Below are 24,936 nucleotides of genomic sequence, written 5' to 3' on the forward strand. Positions count from 1 at the left end.
GCTTGATCCCAAGATCCTGGAGATCATGACTTGAGCTGAAATCAAGAGCCAGATGCTTAACTGACTGAGCCATGGAGTTGCTCCCATTTAATGCACATTTAAAGGGCATTTGGATCAAAGAGTCCAAAGGATCAAAAGCCTCTTGTGGGAAGAAATGAACATTTATTAACTATCTTAACTATTAAATGCCAGATAGTCCATTGAGCACTTTTCATCCTAAGCATTGTCCTGTTTAGTTTTCCTACAAAACTAAGGGAGATGTTATTAGACCCCCCCCTTTGTTGGATAAAGAAACTGAGGCTCAACTGTGGAAGTGATTTGCCCAAGCTCTAAGTAAGAACAGCAGGGTTTAAATCTGGGCAGATCTGAGATCCAGCTTCTTTCTTTCACCATGCTGTCTTTTGAAATTTTGAAATCCATGAAAACCATAACTATTCTGACCACAGACAATCTGCTAAGAATCTTAGAAGTGAATTGACAGGTTGCTCTTTGGTTCTCAAATGTGGTAATTATTTTATTCCATCTCTCTTTCTCTGTGCCTCCTGTGGGCTGCCCATGGACATTTTTCTCTCCCGTGGTTCTGAAGGTAGGAAAACAGGGAGTAATGGATATCACCACAGACCAGGAGTAGACTCACCTGGGTGGAGTTGTGTAGACTGGAAGTTCCTTAGCAACAGAAGGATGTTTTAGGAAAATCTTTTGACCACAGTGCCAATTGTTTTTCACTTGGGAGTTCCTCAAGAGGAAGCATCTTTTGATGATAAGCAGCCATTTATCATTTAATATTTAGTCTCCTTCCCCACTGTGGGTATTATGTTTGCTTGGCTGTAGCTACATGTGTAGCTCTAAGTATGCGTATGTCAGAGCTGATTCTACGGTGGGTCAGACATTGACAGAAGCAGGCTAACAGAGAATGGAGGACAGAGGTGATGTTACAGCCTGTCTCTCACCTTCCTGTTATACCCAGATTGTCAGAGGTATTCATATGTACTGTTTCCACTTCCAGATCCAGTTGCCCCCACCACTCCATTTAAACTGTTCTTACAAGGTCGTCTTGTGAAAAGTCCAATGGACAATTCTTACTTCTCCCTGGACTTTTTAAGAGCTTTTCACATATTTACCATTCACTCCTTCTTCCTAGAAAACACTCTTTTTGGCTTCCCTGTCCTGTCATTCTTGGGTATTTTTGTCCCTAACTTCCCTGGCCACTTATCAGCCATCTTGGGGGCTTTTTTCGCTACTTAATTTTTACATGAGAAAGACTCTCAAGACTCAGCCATCTGTTCTTTCCACTTGACATTTGGGCACTGGGTGATTTTATCTGTTCCTGTGGCTTTAGATTTTTCTGCCAATGAAACTTAAAGTTAGACTTTGGGCTGCCACCTCTCTCCAAGTCCAGGTCCATGTTTCTGTCTAAATGATAGTCCTTCTTGGATATACTGTAGGCACTGCAAAATGAACATGTTCAAAATAGAACTCATGTTCTTGTACCCCAAACTTGCTCTTTCATGATATCTCCAGCTTATCAAATGGCTTTACCATTTACCTGGTTGCTCATATCAGAAACCTAGTTGGCATCCCTCTCCCTCATTACTCACATCCAACTGAGTCATTGATATCAGATCCCACTGAATCTATATCCCAGATATTTCTTACATCTCTTTCCACCATCCTGATTTTGAACCAGCACCATTTTTCTCCTGGGCTGCTGCTGAAGCCTCCTACATGGTCTCCAAACATTCACTCTATATAACCTCAAATACGTCGTCCTTTTGACAGCCAGATTTATCTTCTAAACATGCAATCTGATCATATCACACCTCTCTCTACCATTATCTCCAAGCTGCCATTTGCTGTTAATTATAAAAGCTCATATTCTTGATTGGGCTTGATTTCTGTTTACCTCTTTGATCTCATTTTTTCTATTCTCTCCCTTATGCATTATGCTCTCAGCTTGTGGGCTTTCTTTTATTTTATTTTTTGTCCCCCTGAGGTTCTCAAGTGTTCCTGGACCACTCTTCTCCCCATCTTTCCCTTCTTCTAGCCCCCAAGCTTGATCAACTTTTATTCAGCCTTCCAATCTGAGATTAGATGTCCCTTTCTTCCTGAATATTCCTTCGATTGCTCCTTCCTCACTGTTAGGCCCACACGATTATATACTCTTGCAGTACTTTATACATTTCCTTTATCACACTTTATAAACATTTGGATAATTATTTGCTTAATATCTATGTTCCTGCCAAGATGACAAACTCTGAGGTCTATTAGAGCAGAGATGTATTATTTCTTTTCACTGCTGTATCCCTAATGCCTTGCACAGTGTTTGGAAAAGAGTAGGCACTCATTATATATTAGTTGAATGAATGGGTGAATGAATATTCCGAGGGTGCCTATAGAGCTATAATGTCTAACATAGTAGCCACCAGCCATATGTGGCTATTGAGCCCTTGACATGTGACTAGCCCAAATTGAGATGTACTGTAAATGTAAAATACAAACTGGATTTCAAAGACTTCTAATGAAAACAATGTAAAATACCTCATCAGTATTTTTTCTATTTGCTGCGTATTTAAATGATAATATGTTGGGCATATTGGGTTAAATTAGATGTAATATTAAAATTAATTTAATCTGTTTCTTTTTGCCTCTTAAAATGTGGCTTCTAGAAAATTTAAATTACATGTGTGGCTTGCATTCTATTTCTGTCAGACAGTGCTGTTATAGAGTATAACTTTGAACTGAAATTGAACATCAAAGCTTTTAAACTCCTTTATATTAAAATGTTAAAAGGCTCCATTTTAAAACTTTTTGCATTTTCATACTGCAACCTCATTCTTTGCCTTTCCAGTGTGCTTGGCTACTAGGCTTGCGGGGTCATCAATCTCCCTGTCTTGCACCTCCCTACTCAGTTGCTAATTTCTTTGTGGTCACAAGGGTGCCTGAGAAAGATCTGTAATTGGCAGTCCCCTTAACAGTGACCGTGGGGAAAATTTGCCCTTGGTGCAGTGATAGTGCCCACTTGTCAAGGGATCTCTTTACTCACAAGTCTAAAAACTACGTAATTGGTATGTGAGTGAGAAAAAAGAGTGGTGTTTGTCCTTGAAAACATGTCTTCCTCTGAGTTTGACTTAGCCATGTAGGAATGGTTTTGTCATCTGATAATGATCACTCTCCCTCCTCCTCTTCCTCCCTGTTGCTTAGATTTTAAAAGGAGTTATTTAGAAATATCTCTTTCATTTTCCCTTTAAAAATGTGAAAAAAAATCTTTGTCAGGATGCTTTTAAATATATTAAACCCATCATATTGTTTTTGCCTTTGCTGCATTTATGCTAGTAATCTATTCTGATTATTTGCCATTTTTTTTTTCATAATGAAGCAGTCCAGTGAATTGACTTAATTTGAACATTGCAGGGAAAAAGCAGTTTTTCAGTTATTAGCTCGGTGTTATTTAATATATTTGAACATTATGTATATTAGCCGGGGTTCTCCGGAGAAACAGAACCAATATATGTAGATATATAGATATATACGAGGACATTTATTATAAGAATTGGCTCACGTGATTCTGGAGGCTGAGAACCTTCTGTATGCAAGCTGGGGAAAACTGGTGTTATAATTCAGTCTGAGTCCAGAGGCCTCAGAACCAAGGGAGCCGATGGTGTAAGTCCTATTCTGAATCTGAAGACCTGAGAACCATGGATGTTCCATCTCAAGCGAAGAGAGCAAATTTGCCCTTCCTCTTCTATTTTGTTCTATTTAGGCCCTCAACAGATTGGATGATGCCCACCCACTTCCAGGAGGGTGATCTTTACCTATTCAAATGTTAATCTCTTCCAGAAACACCCTCACGGATACACCCAGAAATAATGTTTCACCAGCTATCTGGGCGTCCCTTAGCCCAGCCGAGCTGACACATTTAATTAGCCACCACACTATAGATGCTTTATACCATTTACAAAATCAGAAAGAAATTCTTTGGCTTCTGTCTTCAAGGAATTTATACTTGGACTCATTAGCCTCTCAGTCTTGGACATCACGTGCAGTCCTGCACTGGCTCTGCCTGGGGTGGGAGGCATTACATGAGAGAAGGAAACCCTCCTATAATTATTTACGTTTCACCTGGCTTTATGTTCGTGTCCAGGAATTTCCGATTAGGTTCACTGTTAATGTTTGCATTTTAACTCTGACCACGTTCAGAAAAAGTCATCCTTACTCCCTCCTAATTGCCTGGTTTTTTCAATCTTCATGAGATCACCATCCAGGGCATAATGAAGCTGTCTCCTTTCCATGACTGTTGTCAGCCTGAGGCCATCAGAGTGGACTATGATTAGTGTGGCTTCTGAACTCCAAATGACGTAGAAGAGCCTCCTGTACAGGTCCCCTGGGTCTCTGTGTCATATGTCTAAGAGAAATATTTGAGGTTTTTTTTTTTTTTAACTTTGTGGGTTTTGTTTTGGCTGGGTGGGCTGTCTCCCCAAGGAGTCTTATTGTCCGTGTCCTCTGAGCAGAGCACGAATGAAGCACAGGTCAGTGCTTCAGCTTATTGGCTTTTTTTGTTATGTCCCAGACTCACGGGCCCATCTGGGTTGTCACAGTGTGAAACTCCAACCAAAGAGGGCTCTTGCAAGCCCCATGCAACACATCCCACTTGTTACCGGGATGTCAAGAAATAAATGACACATGGGTATTTAGGGCTTAGCAGCACCTGTACAGGATTCACTGGGCCATCCTGTTCCACATGCCCAGCTAGAGAAGGAACTCTATAGTGACTTTTTTGTGGGTTGAGGTGTCAGTAGGTAAATAGCACCCAACTCTTGAGGAAATAAGAATGAGAAAAGAATTTTTTTTAATAAAAGTAAAAGTTTTTGTCTGGTTATGAATTTCTCAAATACTTCAAAGACACTATGTTCCAAGTCATATACATGCATGCGCACACACATATATATTTTAAAGCTTTGAAGTGTAGTGTATTTCTTCTTCAAAGATCTATGTGGTATTAAGTGAGTTTGGGGGGAATGTATTACCATCTAGATATCATTAGTGATGGAGAATTTCTTAAAAAAATATATGGAGGTGTATGTAATGAATAATTAAAAGTGAAGGCATAGAAAATCAATATAGGTATATTTAACAAGTGAATGAGGAGAGATTTTATCTATCTGAATGTATTCTCTGAGTATTATTTAATAGAGAATGTATCAAGAATTTCTAGTTGCAGAGATTTTTCCTATTTATTTACTTAGCCAGCTTCAGAAGATGAGAGAGAGAGAAAGAGAGAGAGAGAGAGAGAGAGGGAATTTATTCCAGGTTATGGCCAAGTTGATCTGGTTGGCTACAGCCCTGCAGATCCCACTGTTTGGTCAGATGATCTCTTTGGATTTCGTGAGCTGGCCTACTTAACATGGCTTGATTTTTTTTTTTTTTTTTCTTTTGTAACCAAGAGACCTCTGAATCATACACAGTCTTGAAGGCTATTTTCCAGAAGACAGTAGGGATTTGACAACATGCCTTTCAAATTGCTTATAAGTCAATATAAAAGACTTGCTAATTTAGATGTCCTTGGGAATAATTTCCAGTTATAAGTACTCGTGTGTCTCACTCTAACATAACCCATTATAAAAAATATTTTCTTGTGTATGTTTTGGTAGTGTTTAGTATATAGATCCAACTAGTGTAGACTGAAAATCTCTTTTCTATAAAGTCTTAATTTTATGACTGGTCTTAGACATTAAATTAAATTTAAACATTAAGTCATTAAGCCATTAAATCACTAAGTCATTAAATCATACAGATTCCATCTTTTCTTTTAAAATGAGCGTTTTTATTTCCTGAAGCTTTCGGTTGCAGCTGGTGCAGTAGGGTGAAGAATGCTCTAGCATTGCTATAGATGAGGGTAGCTGGTGGAGAAGGATACCCAAGTAAAGTCTTTGAGAGGAAGAGAGTCCCAGAAGAGGTTGTGCTTCTGGTTCCCAAAGCCCTGGACTGACCATCTTGGTGGCCTAACAGGTAAGATTGGTCCCACTGTCCTGACAGGGTGTCCCAGGTGAGATGAATGAACTCTCTACTACTCTACTGCAGTAGCTAGTAGAGAGTTAATGTCTGTTTTGTTTCTTGATTTTATTTCTTCTGAAAGTAAATGCTTCTGATTCTAAATTTAAAAAGATGTCTTTATTTCAATTGAAGCAAACACGATCTGTTTGAGATCAAGATGAGCAATATATAATTTATAACATCTGAAGAAAATTTCTTCCTGCCCCTTCCTGAGGGTGGAGGACAGTTGCTATTTAAAGATACATTTTTCATGAACTTTTTTTTTTACCAGAACATGAATTATATACATAACTCTGTCGTATGTCACCAATACATTGAAACCAATGTCAAAAGACTTTTCTCAGTGTTAAATACTTCTGTACTGGTTTTCCATTTACACCTACAGTTTATTTGCTGAAAGTTACTTTCTAAGTGTAAGTGGTAGCACCCTTAGATGAAATTTAGCCTGTCTAAGATCATGCTCATGAAGGCTTCTCCCTGACCGGATTTGCCCAGCCTTGAAATATAATAGGGCACAGGCTCATCCACTATGTAACTCTGTGGATCATCCTATCTGGAAGGGTTCTTTAAGTCTGATAATAAAACATTTGTCGAGATTGACTGAATTAATGTGATCTATAAACAGTCTACCATAGACATTTATATGTGACACAGTATAAGGTTAGGTAGTGTTTTTGAAACAAATTTCTAGCTCCTTCTTCATAAAGAGGAGGTGATAATTCTGAACCATAGATTTAAAAATACAGTTTCTTCTGTGTTGTTCAGATCCTTTCTTTGTGCTCCAGTGCTATGTCCTGGGCTGTCCGCCTCTCCATCTCCCTCTTGCTTCAGGCCCCTTATCACTATGTCCTGGGCTTTCCTTAAACAGTAGTGAACCACTTATCAATCAGGGGATTCCTCTAGAAGATTTTATTTCCATTAAACAGGCAATGGGAAAAACAACTACTTGTTAATGACAATGCCTCAGTGAGACTCAGTATGTTGTGACTGGATTCTCCCTGAGGTCTTGGTTCTCTTTGTGGAAAATAAGAGTTTTCTGTGCTGAGTGACTGAGGGAGACAATTAAAAATCGAGGCAGTTTCATAGCACATACAAACATGTAAATTGATGCAGCCATTATGGAAAACAATATAGAGTTTTGTCAGAGAGTTAAAAATGCCACAACCATATGATCTAGCAATCCCACTCTGGGTATATTTCAAAGGAAATGAAATCAATATTTCGAAGAGATACCTGTACTCTCAGGTTCATTGCAGCGTTATTCATAAACCTAGGATATGAAAACAACCTAAATGTCCAATGATAGATGAGTGAATAAAGAAATTTTTTAAAAAGATTTTGTTATTTATATGAGAGAGAGAGAGAGAGAGAGCACAAGCAGGGGGAGGGGCAGAGGGAGATGGGGAAGCAGACTCCCCGCTGAGCGCAGAGCCCAAGGCAGGGCTCGATCCCAGGACCCTAAGATCATGACCTGAGCTGATGGCAGAGACTTAATCAACTGAGCCAATGAGGCGTCCCTACCACAATTTCTTTATATATATACACAGTGGACTATTATTCAGTTATTAAAAATAGAAGGAAAGCTGGTCATTTGTGACAAGATGGATAAAGTCAGAGGACATTATGCTAAGTGAAAAAAGCCAAACACAGCAAGACAAATACTTGATATATGCTCTCACTTATATGCAGAATCTGAAAATGTTGAGCTCACTGAAGTGGAGAGTAGAATGGCGGTTGCCAGGAGTTGGAGTTTAGGGGTTGGTCAAATGCTACAAATTTACAGTTATGAGATAAATAAATTCAGTGATCTAATGTACAGCATGGTGACTATAGTCAACAATATTGTATTCTATACTTGAAATCTACTAACAGAATAGATCTTAAGTGTTCTTACCACATAGAAAAAAAGGTAATTACATGAGGTGATGGAAGTGTTCATCAACTTGATTGTGGTAATGATTTCATAATATATACATAAATCATCCCATTGTACATCTCAAACATATACAATTTTTATTTGTCCATAATACCTGGATAAGGCTGGAAAAAACCCCAAGTACACTGATTGCACTGCAGATTCAGGTGTTTCAAAGTTAGCAACATGCTGGCAGCATTCTTAACTACATGATGTGTGCAGACAGTGATGTGGGATGAATTATCCTTTCTGAGGCCAGTGGCATGCGGTGATGCTCTTAGGGCACTGGAAAGGGATGTAAAAGTAAGCCTGAGTGGCTTTCTGCATCTTTTTGAATTTGTTTAAGCAATAAATTAGCCTGTCTGAGATGTCTGGTAGACTGAAGAGTATGACAGATGGAGGATTGAGGGAAATGGGAAAATTCAGAGGACTGTGATGGACCTAAATTAGATGGTAATAGGTGACCACTTTGGACAGTGTCATTGTATGAGAGCAGATGATCAAGGACTTTGTGGGTAGGTTGATGGGGAGTTCTATGGACAGTCTATTAGAGTGATGTTGGAGAGTGTCCCAAAGTGTACTAAGTTGGGATTCTGTTTGTTGAGAAATGGATTTTTTAAAATATTCATTGTTTAAGAAAAAGATGGTACCAATGGGGAGAATAGAAGGTAATGAAGGTAAATAAGAAATATTGAGATGTAACTGAGGATAACACCATGGAGGGCCATTACTATGTTTCCTATAGAATGGTTCTGGAAAGTGTAAAGATTAAATACCATTGGACTGACCTCATATAGAGGCTGGTTCTCCAGTACTTGAGTGTTTTTGTCTTGTTTTTTAGTCTGAGGTAACCTAGTGACCTGCCCTTTCCTTATAATACTTATATAGGTTCTCTTACCTGGAACTCAATATTAATCAATTAATACTGATTATTAGTATATTGGTTATTTTGAGTCTTCTGTTGAGAGTTACTCTGGTGTACATTGTGGGAGAGGGAGAGTTAAACGAGATAATCTGTTAGGATTCATGTAGAAAATACTAGAACTTCCATTCACATTTATTATGTATTACATATGTGAGAAAGAAATTAAGCTTTACTAATATTTAATAAGCAGACTGGCACTGGCTCCTTTCGTTAGTTTATATATATCCTGTCATATGTCACAAGTGGATGAGATGGGTGGCGTTGGGTTTCCACGGTTCAGTGCCCTCACTCTCGTGCCCTCTCTAGCACGTTGTGGTATTTTGTAGTTCAGATGCCCATGGTTAAATGAATCTATGGATTAAATGGATTAATTAGATGCAAATAAGAACTCTCACAAAGTGAGCAAGTGGCTTAAAAAGATTCTAAGCAAAGAATTTTGGATTGGAGATAAACTAGTGATACCAGGAAACTACCAAGAAACTGCAGTTGATGCTCCTAGTCTTAATTTTAACTCTTTATCAGTCATATCAAGAAACAATCATAGTTTGAAACGATCAAGAAGAGTTTAAAAAACAGACATTGTTAATGATCAATCTCATCCAAAGTACACATTATGCCAATTAATAGTATCAAAGGACAGTAGTACATGTATATATTTATAAATAAATATACACATATTGGAAGTGAGTACTCAAAATTTTTTCCCAAGGGGATGGATACGTGATCAAAGTTTGGACATTGCTGCTCTTGATGATTTCTGTGGCATGAATACTACAAGCATGCTTTTCAATCTTCTAACGTCTATCTAAAGTTGTTAAGATACTTAAATCTACAACTTTCAGTTCTGCTAGAGAAAGTTCCACGTATATTCTGAAGCCTTGACTACAATGAAGCTAACTTGATTTTGCTCCTTTGAGCTTCTAGGCACTGGATCACTTCCATTTTACTTCTCTCCCAGCTTGTACTGTTCTGGTCTTCCCAACAGCCCCTCTCTTTAATGCTATCATTAGGAGGACTACATTTTTCAGTCTAAAAAGCATGACAAGGCATGTAATCATGGAACATGGAAAACCAGACATGTCTTGAAATCTGGGATGCATGATGGCTAATAGTGTTTGGTATAATGAATGCTAGGCAAATAAAAGCTCCAGGTTATTCTGTTGATTGTCTGAGACAAGACTCTTCTCAAGTACTAGGTTATGTGGAACGATGGTCTCCCTGTGTTGCCTCTTTAAACACGGCATGCACTTAAACTTCAGTGTGGTGGTTACCAGTTTTCCAGGCTTGTGTTCAGTTGGAATATGACTCACAATATGTAAATGAGGCAGTAATCGTGTCTGCACTTTAAAAGGTGCTAGATCTGAGATCAAGACAAATTTGGCATGTTTTACATCCTATGTTCTTAATTATTTGATTAGAGTTGATTACTCTTCAGTTCCACTAGGAAATGTAATTGGATAGGCATCTGTAATTTGGTTTTGTGTGTTTGTTTTAGTGCATGTGTTTTTATGTGGATGTTTGTGTGTTTTCCTCCCAAGACTGTGTAAGCAGACACTAAAAAGGAAGATAACTTCCATCCTACCATGATGGCTCTGGGTGTGGATGTAAGTAGTTTCTCTAACTCAGATTCCTGCCTTTTCCCAGCTGATTTATTGTAGTCCTTTCAATAGTTTTTGGTTGTTTATTTTACAACCGGTCTTCCACATCTGCTTTTTAGATTATACTTATCTTTTTTTTTTTTGGTTTGTTTGTTTGTTTGTTTTTAAAGATTTTATTTATTTATTTGAGAGAGAAAGAATGAGAGTTAGAGAGCATGAGAGGGAAGAGGGTCAGAGGGAGAAGCAGACTCCCCGCTGAGCGGGGAGCCTGATGCGGGACTCGATCCAGGGACTCCAGGATCATGACCTGAGCCGAAGGCAGTTGCTTAACCAACTGAGCCACCCAGGCGCCCTAGATTATACTTATCTTTTAGGATGTCTTAGAAAGGATATTATTATAAAAAACATTTTCTCCAGAGATTGTTTTATACAGTGGAAGTTTCTTTGTTAAGCAAATTTTGTATAACTTAATCAATTCTATAGTAGAAAAACACAATGAATTATACTAGACAAGTAATAAGCTTGAGGCACAGAATCCATCGTTCAAAGAGAAGTGTCAATTTTAATTTCATGAGGACTTTCTGACTTATAACCAGCAGGTTGTCTTTTTCATTTTATTTGTTTTGAATGATGTTATGGATTCACTAAATAGGTTTCCTTTTCTTCTTCTTTTTTTTTTTTTACAAATGGAAACTAACTGAATTAATAAATGGGTTAATAATATATAATAATATATTATATAATAATAATAATAAATATAGTAGGTTCAGATTGACCAGACACAGATCACATTTGGATACATCCAACAAGGTTTATTTATCTAGAAGTTCTAGAAAGAGGGCATAGCAACATTATTCAGGTCACCTAAAAAGGACCTCCCCAGCAGGCACACTATTGTGGATGAGAAGTTCAAGTGGCTGTTGGTTACATGAAAACTTCTGGAAGCTCAGTTCTTCTTTCCATGCCCAGACTTTTATACCCGAGGATGGAGCAATTCTGCTGAGTACTTGGGTTATGAACTGGGACCACTCAACTGAGCCAAGTGAATCTCACCTGCACTCATGTTAAAAAATATACAGAAGGAAAAAAATATAAATACAGAAGGTCTCCTATGTGTGGTTCAGTAAAGCACACTTAGGCTTGAACACAATGCTCATTTATTATCCTCGAGCTCCCTAGGCCCTCACAGCCTGAACTTCTGGTTTTTCTGAACTGAGAGCTGCAAACCAAGCTTGGGGTCAGTTACCCAGACATTCCAGACTCAGGCTAACAGCTCTTGAGACAAGTAGTAGGGTTATCATGCACATGTCCATCATGAACCAAGAGGAGAATTCGAACTACCTATAGTCACTTCACTAAGAGATGCCCAGCATTTACATTTTGGGGGGTATTTTTCCAAGCATTTCCCAAACAAAATCATACAAGGATACTGGTTAGTAATTTGTTTTTACCCTAGCAAAATACTAGAGATACCTTTTCATGTTAATAAATATTGAGCTATAATTACATAATTATTGAAATTGCTATGTAATATTCTATTATATAGTTTTATACTACCACTTAGCCTATCAGCTATTGATCAAGATTGTTATTTTTATCTTTTTGTTATTATAAAAATGCTGTTATACCTTTAGCTAGCTATGTTGTCAAATTAATTTCTTTCTTCTCTCCTACCAAATTCTCTTACACATTTTGTGTGAACAAACAACTCAAGACGTAATGACATTGTTAGATGCTTCATGAAGGATAAAGTGTAACTCTAGACAGTCTGTTAAGCAACTAATTTCTAGAAATTGGCTACTGGTAGAGAGTAGTCTAAAATAAAGCTAATTTAACCAAGAAAAATGATGTTTAGAGCAGGGAGGATTCTTTTTGTCTTTTAGGTCAAGTGCAGATTAAGTACAGATCAAGTACAGAAATATTTACCTCCTTCAGGTGTATGGTTCTATGAATATCAGTAAGTGCACATAGGTAACTTCCTTATTGAACCTTTCCCTCACCCCAAAATGTTCCCTCATGTGTCTTTGTAACCACGCCTCTCTTGCAACCCCAGCTCCTGGCAACCACTAACTAATTTTCTTATAATACGGTTTTGTTTTTTTCTGAAATGTCATGTAAAGGGGATCATCCAGCATGTAACTTTCTTAGTCTGGCTTCTTTTCATAGTTCAGTGCATTGGAGATTCATCCACATCATGGTATGTTTCATTAGCTTGTTCTTTTTTACTTTACTCACCAGTTGATAGATGTTGGGTTGTTTCCAGTTTTTTTTGGTGATCATGAATAAAGCTGTTAAAAACATTGACATATAAGTTTTCATGTGGACATATATTTTTATTTTCTTTGGGTAAAAACTTAGGAGTAGGATTGCTGGATTGCACGCTAACGGTATTTTTACTTTATAAGACACTGCCAAACTTTTCCACAGTGACTGTACCATTCTGCACAACCACCAGCAGTGTATGAGTGTTCCAGGTGCTCTGCATCCTCACCAGCGCTTAGCATTGTCAGTCTTTTTCTTCCTTTCTTTTAAGATTTTAGATATTGTAGTAGGCGTGTAGTTGTATTTCATCGTGGCTTAAATTTGTATTTCCCTAATGACTAGAGATGTTGAGCATCTTTTTATGCACTTTTTGCCCTCCAGATATCTTTTCTGATGGACTGTTTGTTCAAATTTTTCCCATTTTTAAAAATGAGATTTTTTTTTTATTATTTAGTTTTGAGAGTTATTTGAGCTATATCATTTCAAACACCACTCTTTGAAAAGGCTGTTAAAGAGAAGCACTTTGGGAGTGGTGTAGTAAGACCTATAAAAATCTCTTCCATAGAAGCAGCAAGAACACTGGCAGCAATTGTGAAAATCAACATTTTTAGAACTCTGAAAATGAACCAAAGGCTTGCAACAATATGAGGGCCATTTATTTAAGAAAAATGGCTGGATCTCTGTTAAGAACAGCAAGCTCTGAGGTATTTTGACTTGTTCTATTCCCATCCCCTTTCCAAGCTCTGCAGTAGCCTTGAAAACCAGCAGCCTCACAAGCATGGTAGTTAGGGAAATGCAGCCTAGTGCACTGAAGAGGAAGAATAAAAGCCCATCTCCAGAGAATTGTCAGTATTTGACTTGTCTGGCAGCTCCTTGTAAAAGACCCCTTCACAGAAGTTGTCTCTCTTTGATTTAACTTTGAGCTCATTTAGTGGAAAAAAATCCTTTCTCTAGGATGTTTGTCAAAAACAAAATAATCAGCAGCAATTGTTTAATGTTCAGCTGCATGAGATAATAATGCCATTTGGGGCAAACAAGAGGCTGGATAAAAACTTAATAGTAAAATATGGGGAGTGAGATGTATAGGGGGGTTTGGGAAAGCTCTGACATATTCCTGGGGTTATAGAAGGCTATGCATATGTGCAGGGCTGTGCGGTGCCCAGGAGAGATGTGGGAACATCCTAATTTCTCACCCCTGGCTGACCTTGACCCTCTGCACAAGCAGGAAGTAAAGGCTGAGGTAGATTTCAGACTGCCAGAATGTTGAAGTCATGCCCCAACACACACACTCAGGCCCCTCTGCAAAGGCTGGGAGACTTATTGGTTCAAAGCATTCAGTGAAATTTCTGTTCAATCCTTAGCTGACCACTAAGCTCACTGAGCAGAGACTTCAGTAGCTGCACGTGACAAAGAATATAGGCTTTACAGGATTTATAGTCCAGGGAAATCACTGAACAGATATCAGCAATAACAATAACAAGCAGCAAACACAAAACTCCCTGTGTGTATGTGTGTGTGTGTGTGTGTTGTGGGGTGGAGGATCTTATTGTCAGAGTTGCCACATTATATTATTTAAAATGTCCAGTTCTCAACAAAAAATTACGAGACACACAAGAGACAGATACTATGGCCTATTCACAGGAAAAAAGGAGCCATTGGAAACTATTTCTGAGGAAGACTTCAACAACACTATTTATAAACCAACTAGACCTAAAATAGACATCTACACAACACTCCACCCCAAAATAGCAGAATACAAATTCTTTTCAAGTGCACGGGAACATTTCCAGATCGACCATATGTTAGGCCATAAAATATGTCTTAATAAGACCCAGAAGTTTTCACTGGTGAAGTCTATGAATGTTAAAGAAGAATTAATACAAATTCTTCACACTCTCTTCCAAAAAAATAAATAGAAGAGGATCACTTCCCAACTCATGCTATAAAGCCAGTGTTACCTTGTTACCAAAATCAAAGACATAAAAAAAAGAAAACAGATCAATATTCCTTATGAATAAAATGTAAAAATCAACAAAATACCAGCAAACCGAATTCAATAACATATAAAAAGAATACTGTACCATGACCAACTGGGACTTACCCCAGGATTGCAAAGTTGTTTAATGTATGAAAATGAATCAAAGGAAACAATAGAGTGAAGAGGCGACCTGTGAAATGAGGAAAATATTTGCAAACCATGTATCTCATGAGGAGTTAATTTCCAAAATATATAAGAAACTCCTACAAGTCAGTAGCAAAACAAAAACAAAAACAAAAACAAAAAACCACAAATAAGCTCAAAGGCAAAGGACTTGAATAGACACTTCTCCAAAGATATACAGATGGTCAACAGGTATATGAAAAGGCGCTCAACATTACTAATCATCAAGGAAATGGAAATCAGAACTATGAGATACCACCTCGCACATGTTAGGATGGCTATTATGAAAAAACAAAAAAACAGCACCGGGGGCTGGGTCTGGTAGGCTGTGGGGCTGACTGCGCGGGGCTCGGCTGAAGCGGCCCGCTTGCGGCCTGCTGGACCATGCCGAGCGGAGCGTGCGGCTGGCTCGCCTCAGCGCTGCAGGGTCCACGCGTGCCGCCGTTCGCAGTCGCCCGGAGGTGCCTTCACGCGTTGGGGTCACAGCGGTCCGCGGACAAGAGCGAGAGGCCCGGAGAACCCGCCCCGCGCCTTCGACCCGGCGCTGCTCGAGTTCCTGGTGTGCCCCCTCTCCAAGAAGCCGCTCAGATATGAAGCATCGACAAATGAATTGATTAATGAAGAGTTGGGAATAGCCTATCCAATGACGGATGGGATCCCTAATATGATACCGCAGGCAGCTAGGATGACACATCAAAATAAGAAGCAAGAAGAAATGGAGCGGCACTAGATCATAATTAAAAACAGCAACACACACAACTAAACTTTCTTAATACCACTTACCTTTTTAAAAGTCAGAGTGGCAGGTACTAAGTGGGGGAGAAGAATGTTTCTGTCTCTTCCAACGTTGACTGTCCTTATTCCGTTGGTCTCTTTAGCAGGACTGTCCTACTCAGCCTCCGTGGAAGAAAACTTCCCACAGGGCTGCACTAACACAGCCAGCCTGCGCTTTTATAGTCTGCTCCTGCCCATTACCATACCAGTTTATGTGTTCTTCCACCTTTGGACTTGGATGGGTATTAAACTCTTCAGGCATAATTAATACAACCAGAGCCAAGAGGACATATATGTCATGTCTATCTCTGAAAGCTCAACTACATGGAAATACTGGAAACCCACTTAAATTGCAGGAAAGGTGCTTTGCCTTGCTTCTCTCAGAGGTTTAGGACTATGGGAGGCCTAAGCTGCAGAAGTTTCTTTGGTATTTTTTGTTCTGCCCTTGTTTTTTGAAAATTCTGATTAATAACTCCTGTATCAGAAGAAACACTTAAGCAGTTTCTTGTTGGATAGTAACAGTCCCAACCATCACCTGATGACTTTCTTACCCTATTCATCTAAAAATTAGTAATTAAAATTTTTATATGTTTATTTTAAAGTATTTGGCAGAGTTACATGTTAAGGATGACTAAAATAATTCATTCCAAAGGAGTTGTTATGTTGGAGTAGTTGTAGAGAAACGTATTTGAGCTAGTGTGCTATAAAACTATAATAAAAGGGAAACTTCATGTACTTGCAAACATGCTGAGTTTGTAAAATTATCTTCGTTTGTCATCAAATGCTTACATTAGTAATAAAACAAGATGACACTTTTCCATTAAAAAAAAAACAAACAAAAAAACCAAAAAAACAACCCCAAAGGGAACAAGTGTTGGAAGGTTGTGGTGAAATTGAAACCCTTATACACCGTTGATGGGAACGTAAAATGGTGGAGCCTCTGTGGAAAATGTCAGGAAGGTCTCTAAAAAACTAAAAAAGTGTAAAATATATAATGAAACATTGTTCAGCCTTAAAAAATGAAATATTATCATTTACAACAACATGAATGGACCTAGAAAACATTATGCTGAGTGAAATCAATTCAGTCATAAAAGACTGCAAGTACACACACCTATATGACGTTTTCAAAATATTCAAACTTATAGAATCAGAAGATAGAATAGTAGTTTCCAGGCAATGGGGGCGGAGGGAAATCGGAAGTTGTTTACTGGGAATAAAGTTAGAGTTAGACAAGATGAGTAAGTTCTAGAGATACACTATACAATGTAGTGCCTCTAGTTAACAATGTGGTATTGTGCACTTAAAATTTATTAAAGGAGTAGATGTCATGTTAAGTTTGTTACCACAAACAATAATAGCAACCTCCCAAAACAAAAACAATGAACCCCAGAAAACAAAAAAGAAAGGGACACGAGGATGAGTAAGTTTACTACCTTGATTGTGGTGATGGTGTCATAGGTACATGAATATACCCAACCTCAACAAATTGTATACATTAAACACATTCAGTTTTTGTATGTCAATTGTACCTCAATAGAACTGTAAAAAGGGAAAATTAACTAATGTTATATATTAGTGGAAAAAAGGACAAAAAACCCACTACGGCATCTTGGTAGATACAGAAAATGTGACAAAATCCAACACTTTTTCATGATGAAAACACTCGATAAATGAGGAATAGAAGGAAATTTCCGTAGTCTTTTAGAGGGATCTATGAAAAACCCACAGATAACATCATAGTCAATGGTGAAAAACTAAAAACTTTCCCCCTGAGATCAGGAATGAGTCAAGGATGTCCACTCTCACCATGTGTATTCCATGTTGTACGGGAGGTTCCAGCCAGATCAATTATGCAAGTAAAGGAAATAAAAGACCTGCAGATTGGAAGGGAAGAAGTAAAACTATCTCTATTTGCAGATGCCATAGATGACATAATCTTATGTATAGAAAATTCCAAGGAATACACACACACACACACAATTTAGCACTAATAGTGAGTTCAGCAAGATTGCAGGATATAAGAACAATATACAGAAATGAATTGTTTTTCTATGTATTCATGAGCAACAAACAACCCAAAAATGAAATTGAGAAAGCAATTCCATTTACAGTAGCATCAAAAAGAATAAAATGATTAGTAATAAATTAGACAAAATAAGTGTAAAATCTGTATACGTAAAGCCATAAAACATCATTAAAAGAAATTAAAGAAAACCGAAATAAATGGGATGACATCCTATGTTCATTGACTGAAAAAGTATTATAAAGATAGAAATACTATTTATTTATTTATTTATTTATTTATTTATTTATTTATTTATAAACCCAGCTGCCTTTATAGCAGAAATTGATAGGCTGATCTGAAAAGTCATATGGAAATAAAGCAACCTGGAATAGCCAAACTAATCTTGAAAAAGAAGAACAAATTTGGAGGACTCAGAGCCCAGAAATGAACCCTTACTTTTATGGTGAATTGATTTTTGACAAGTATGTCAAGACAATTCAGTGAGTAAAGAATAGTCATTTGAATATGTGATGCTGGGACAGCTGGGTATTCACAAGCACAATATTGAGGTTAGAGCCCTAACTAACAGCCATTGACAAAAATTAACTCAAAATGAATCATAAAGCTAAACATAAGAGATAAAAATGTAAAACTCTTAGAAGAAGACATGGAGGAAATCTTTGTGTCCATAAGTTAGACAATGATTACTTAGATATGACAAATGACAAAAAAAAAAACCAAATTGGACTTTATCAAAATTAAAAGCTTCTTTGACACCATTAAGAAAATCAAAAGACAACCCACAGAATTGATAAAATATTTGGAAATCTTAAAACTTATTAGGGACTTATATTAAGAATATATAAAGAACTCTTAAAACCCCCAAATAAAAAAAGACAAAGAATGCTATTAAAATATGAGCAGAGATTTGAATAGACATTTTCCCAAGGGTTATACAGAAAATGGCCGATAAACATGTGAAAAGATGCTCAACTTCATTATGCATCTGCATATGAGGCATATGCAGATCAAAACCACAATGAGATATGACTTTACATTCACTAGGATGGCTATTAAAAAAAGAAAGAAAGAAAAGTAAGTGTTGGTGATGATGTAGAGAAATTGGAACCTTTATTGCTGGCAGGACTGTAAAATAGTACACCAACTTTGGAAATTAGTTTTCTCGTTTTGCAGTTTCCAGTTAGTTTTGCAGTTTCTCAAAATGTTAAACAGAGATTATCATATGATGCAGCAATTCTACTGCTGGCCAGATACCTAAAAGAAATAAAAACGTAACCATATAAAAACTTGCACACACATAGTCATAGCAACAGCATTATTTACAATATCCCAAAGTGGAAACTACCCAAATGTTCAACTGATGAATGGATAAACAAAATATGCTATATTCATACAATGAAATATTATTCAATGATAAAAGGAATAAAGTACTGAAACATCCTATAATGTGGGTGAACTTTGAAAACGTGCTAAGGGAAAGAAGTCGGTCCCAGAAGACCACATACTATATATTCCCATTTGTCTGAGATGTCTAGAATAGGCAAATTTATGTAGACAGATATTAGATTAGTAGTTTCTAGAGGCTGGGGTAGGGGGAGTGGAAAATGAGTGTTAATGAGTATAGACTTTCTTTTTGGAGTGATGAAAATATTCCAAAATTAGATAATAATCCCTGCACAACTCTGAATATATTAAAAAGACTGGATTGCACACATTAGAAAGGTGAGTCTAAAAAAAAAGAGTGTGTTTTATTATATGTGAATTATATCTCAATAAAGCTGTTATCAACAAGACTATTAGAATTGAAAGAATTTAAAAGAAAAGAAAACTTGACCTTTAAATTGTACAGAAAAACAAACATTTCACTTCTGAGAATGAATTAAAAGACAACATACTACCTTGGTTTTTGGTTGGCTTTTCATATGGAACATTGTGGGAGTTACACACAACAAACACTGGTCCCCAGAGAATCTTTGCCGGTGCGTAAGCTGTGACCTAAAATATGGACTAGACAAAGAAACTGAAACAGAAATCCTGTTTCGGACTAAAAACACTTGACAAATGATTATAGAAAATCGTAGAGCCTTAAGGCCCACATAAGAGAGTAATGGAATTTACTTTACCTCTTATCTCTTTCCACAAGAAGATAAAAAAGTGTGCTGGGAAAGGTAACTCCCACTGGACTGTTTCATGAAAGCTCATGAAAGGACCTGTTAAATCTTTCAGAGAATATATCTTCTTGAAGATTTTCTGCAGTAAAGGAATAGTTGAGATGATGAGAAAACAAAGAAACAATGAAGTCGGGTGGGAGGTGAGGTTGTCTAGACCCCCGAAAAGAAGCATCAGTCAGATTGCCTTAGTATCGTCGCCAGGGCCTCGCTACCAAGCTCCAAACCAGCCACAACAACCCAGTTTCTGGCCCTGCTTACAGGTGCTGCTTGCCACCAGCAGCGAAGGCCAGATGCCAGAAGCTGCAAGCTCCAAGCAAGCCCCCCTGACCCAGGTTTCCACCAGTCTGATGCAGTTCTGATGCCGTGCCAATCCTCCAGATGACCTTGGGATCATTACCATCTAATTGTAATAATAATAAAAAAAAAACAACACACCAACCAACCCACCGATAGATTGGACAGCGCCCATTCAAGGGAAGAAAAGAGGTGACACTTTGATTCTTCATGTCTCCCGCCCCTTCCCGGAAAAACCCTGAGATCAGCTTGCTTACCAGCCCCCTTATTTACCCTAACCCCATAAAACCCTGACCGTGAGACCTAATGGGGAGAAATGTGCCTTTACAGCATAAGCTCCCCTTGTCCATTCTCTGACCACTAAATAAATTACTTACTTGCCATCAAATATCTATTAGTTACTTGACAAATGGTGTTGAGTAGAAAAAAAACACTGCCACAGGGTTAACAGTAGAGAAATCACAAGCTGAAAAGTTACTGTTCCTCCATTGGGACAATGACAAGGCCCACTATGAGATTGGCGGATGAAATCTCTAAACAGAGGTAGAGTCTCAGTTCTTGACATTTGTCATGGGTTAGATAGGAATTGCTCTGTGTTGTTTAGATCTAGAACCATCGGGTAGATCGTGCTTCCTGGAATAAGGCTTTGAACGTTAGAGTTGTGTATGATGTTTCATTCCTGGATCCTTCTAAATTTGGGGCCCTTTCTTCTCTGTCTAACAGTGTTTTGCCCATTATTCCATGTACAAGATAGCTGTAGCCTGAGAGGAAAACAGATAGAAAAGACAAAAAGCCGCAAAAGAGTTGATGGTTAGTCTTTTTTAGTTTTGTGCCCTATTTGTCCAGGTAGAATAAAAGGGCTTTTTGGGCAGTGATAATCGTGCAGAATAATAATGACTAACATTTCTTGAGGTACTCGTACTTTCCATGAATTGTCCCATGTAATCCTTATGACAGTCCTATGATTTGGGTAGCATCATGATTCCATTTCATAGATGGGAAGTGGAGGCATGGAGGGGTTAACCAGCTAGCCCAAGGTCATGTAGCCAGTAAGTGCTACACCTAGGATATGAATGGAGGCAGGTTGATTCCAGGGGCACATTCTTTACTGTTAATCGGCATATGTTTTATATGACATTTTCTCTATAGTGTTGTTTAGTATCCACACCTCACACAGATCATAATTACTTGATAGCTTACAAAATGAAATAAAATCATAAGCCATAGTAAACAAGGTCATAAGGAGCAGTATAGCATCAAGCCCATAGTGAGCTCTAAAATTGTTGGGTTTTCTGGGAGGATGGGGCTTGAGCCAGGTTTAAAAACATGTTCTCAATATCCCTGTACAAAAGAATTAGTTGGTGATGTTGGTGAGAAATGTGGATCTTTGGGCTCCTTCTCCTAAAGATTGTAATTCAGATCTGGGCGTAGTAACTTGGGAATTCACCTTTTAAAAACAACCCAGGTCTGTTGTTTTGGCACATAATGGCTAGTGGCCCATACTTTGAGAGAGAGTGTCTTAAAAACTGTGGGATTTGATGAGTAAAAAGGAAGAAAAAGCAGGGCATTCAGGCAGTGATATGGTTATAATGTGGTCCATGTAGGTGAATAGCAGACCGATTTGCCCCAAGTAGTCAGTTCTGATGGTTGTTGTTTCATTTACTTACTTCTCCAACCATGTGAGCACCAACTGTGTGCTGCTTACTACAGCACTTTGGGAATACAAAGATGAATAATGGCATAGTCATCTTTCTCAGGGAGTTCATCTTATAAAGGAGGGGCGGACACACACACACACACACACACACACACACACACACACACACATACACACAGCCGAACAACAGCACAGTGGTGGATGTATCTGCTCGCTATGGGAAGGCTACAAAAAAGGGGTACAAATAAAACCAAGATGAACTTTGAAGGATGGCTGGGGTTTGAACACAGAGAGACACGGGTATAAGGTAGTCCAGACTCAGGGAACTATGGGATGAAAAACATGATGGAAAAATGCAGAAAAAGTTCTGGCATGACAATGAGTGTGGATTGGGCATGAAGTATGTGAGAAGTGATAATGGGGAAGCTGACTGGAAGGATGTGTGTAGACTAGGTGGTGGAAGGCCTTAAATGTAAAGGCAGGAATTTGGACCTAATTTTACCAGCAATGGGAGCCATGGGAAGTTTTGGTTAGGGGCGGTGAATTCAGTCAGTCAGGAGTAGTGAGTAAACTGCATTTGTCTGATTAGAGGAATCATCCTGGAATACTTAGGAAAATGTAAGTTCTCAAGCCCCTCTTGGGTAGATTCTTATTCAGTAGGTCTTGGGCAAGGCCTGGAAACCATTATTTACAAAACAAAACAAACAAAATAAAACAACAAACAAGCAAACAAACAAAAAACCCTCATGATTCTCATGCTCAGCAGTGTGTGGGCAACATTGAAATAAGGAAAGCTTGAAGGCAGGGAGGGAAGTTGGGAGCCCATTGCTGTAGTTTAGATGAGAAGAAGTGTACAGACTTGGGGGTGCCCATAATGATTCTCCCAGAGCAGAAAGACTCAGTAGCTATGACAGAGGTAGAAGTAAGGAGGGCTTAGTGCCTGGATAGGAGAGAGAAGGAAGAGACAATGACTAAAAAGATGTTTTGCCTGAATTTCTGGAAGATGTTGGGCCATTAGCCTCATTAGGGAAACGGTCTTGAGGCTTGACTATAAAAGTGCTGATTTTGAGATGCCTTTAGGAGACTTCTTCATGCAATTGGAACTAGGGTCTGCATCTTTGGATGGGTTTTGGGAGTGGATGTGTAGATTTGGGAGTCATCAGGTAAGAGATAACAATTGAGGACATGTGATCGATCTCATCTCAAAGGGATGAGACTCAGCTACAAAACGTCGGAGAAACCAGGAGAAAGAGAGGACCAGTGTGAGAGCAGGAAAGGTTGTAAATGGGTGCAGTGTCAGGAAATCGAGTGAGAGCAAGTTTTAAGGGGGAGAATGGTCAGCAGTGTTAAATGCTGAAGGCGAACACTTCAGTTTCGTGATGTTAGCCTTGTAGTTTCGCTGTGACTTAATTCTTAGAGTTGTGATAGACGTGGAAAATTTTAACATGAAAGCAGCTGGATCAGTCTGATTGGCAGGTAACTTTACAGAGGCACCAGAATTGTAACTCCCCCTCTTTCTTACAGTCTCTTGAGGATGAAAATTGTATATGTACCTTTAATTGCCTAATTAATTCAGGGTGGTTTATTTGTGTGATATACTTCATTCTTTCAACTGGCCAGTCATTTTTATATGTGTAGTTTTCAATGGTTTCTTGTAATACTTCAAATTTATGTAATTTTAAAAGCTTGTCCTATGAATTGCTATGCCATTTTATATCTTGCTGTTGTCATAGCAACTGGTTATAATCACCTCCTTTTCACCTGAATCTCTCAGTCTGGTCACTGAAAATTGCATGCAAATGTGAGCTTTCCACATCTTACAGGAAGGAGAGGATGAATGGAGGACTTCTGATTTGCTTCTTCTCTGATAAGAGGATTAAAATTCGGAGGATGCGAGACCAGCTTCTGTTTTGCAGGAGGTTGGAGAACAGAAAAATCTTGATTGGAAGCGACAAATAGTGGCAGTGGAAAGGGAGGAGGAGATAGGCCTGGGGCCTGAGGAGGGAAGTAAGAGGGTGACAGGGGACAGTCCCAGACTGAGGAGTGACCCGGGGCTTTAATGTGGCAGGAGTGTGGGGGCTCCCAGGCTTACCCGCCCAGAGCCCTGAAAGTGTCCATCATTAACTCTGCCTCAGCTTGTGAAAGCGGCCAGCACAGAGCTGGAGCTGAAGGAGTCCTCTTTCTGTCCTGGAGTCCTGTAGGAAACCACCACGGGCTGGGAGAGGCTCTGCCCTCATCCCCTGCAGGGCTGCAGAAAGGAGAGGGGAGTTTCTGGCCCAAGGTGAAACTTGGAATACATTTTCCCATTGGACCACTTCTGAAAGTTGTAGGTGCAACGGCAATATTGTATTCAGCTACATTCTGAGTTTACTAGGTTTTTGTAGACCAGTCTGACAGGTATTGTATAAAGATTTAAGGGATGGCCTTTGGAACCTTGTGGATTTGAGTTTCTTCTTCTTTTTTTTTTTTTTTAAGATTTTATTTATTTGACAGAGACATAGCGAGAGAGGGAACACAAGCAGGGGGAGTGGGAGAGGGAGAAGGAGACTTCCCATTGAGCAGGGAGCCCGATGCGGGGCTCGATCCCAGGACCCCGGGATCATGACCTGAGCCGAAGGCAGACGCTTAACGACTGAGCCACCCAGGCGCCCCATGAGTTTCAATTCCTGTAGGACCACTTGCTCTTTGTGGGACCTTGGGCAAGTTAACCTCTCAATGCCTCCATTTTCTTACGTCTAAAATGCATATAATTATATGTTCCTCATAGTGTTCTGATGATTTGCTGAGATCATATATACAAAACACTAAGCATCGCGTCTAGCATATAGTAAATGGTTAAAATGGTAGTTAATACGGTAAAATGTATTCTAAATTCCAACAAATGACTGATGACGACTTCTGTTGTAAGATGCATCCACATGAGGTGGTGAAAGGCCAGCTTGAGACCTGTCTTTGTGCTGGACTGGCTTACTCTTTGACAACAATTTAAGTGGGCATTTTTTATTATTCAACATGTATTTAGTAGTGATAGGGAAAAACTGACTTTTAGCAGAAGTGGACTTCCTCTTAGCAAAAATTTTATACCTTGTTCTTTCTGTT

The 24,936-nt window shown here is 38.6% G+C and overlaps 1 protein-coding gene and 1 pseudogene across 1 annotated transcript; both read left to right on the forward strand.

Annotated features, from left to right (window-relative positions):
- Nucleotides 1-15,296: 15,296 nt before the first annotated feature.
- LOC114205921 (protein preY, mitochondrial pseudogene) lies at nt 15,297-15,645 on the forward strand (annotated as a pseudogene).
- Nucleotides 15,646-15,668: 23 nt separating this feature from the next.
- LOC114205930 (phosphatidylinositol N-acetylglucosaminyltransferase subunit Y-like) lies at nt 15,669-16,124 on the forward strand. The gene has a single exon (XM_028099536.2). It carries the CDS (start codon nt 15,739-15,741, stop codon nt 15,952-15,954), a length of 216 nt encoding a protein of 71 aa, XP_027955337.2. The 5' UTR covers nt 15,669-15,738; the 3' UTR covers nt 15,955-16,124.
- Nucleotides 16,125-24,936: the final 8,812 nt, after the last annotated feature.

This window comes from Eumetopias jubatus, unplaced genomic scaffold (assembly GCF_037043125.1).
Source record: "Eumetopias jubatus isolate StellerSeaLion01/CBP00866 unplaced genomic scaffold, mEumJub1_p1.0 scaffold_7, whole genome shotgun sequence".
Lineage (NCBI taxonomy): Eukaryota > Metazoa > Chordata > Mammalia > Carnivora > Otariidae > Eumetopias > Eumetopias jubatus.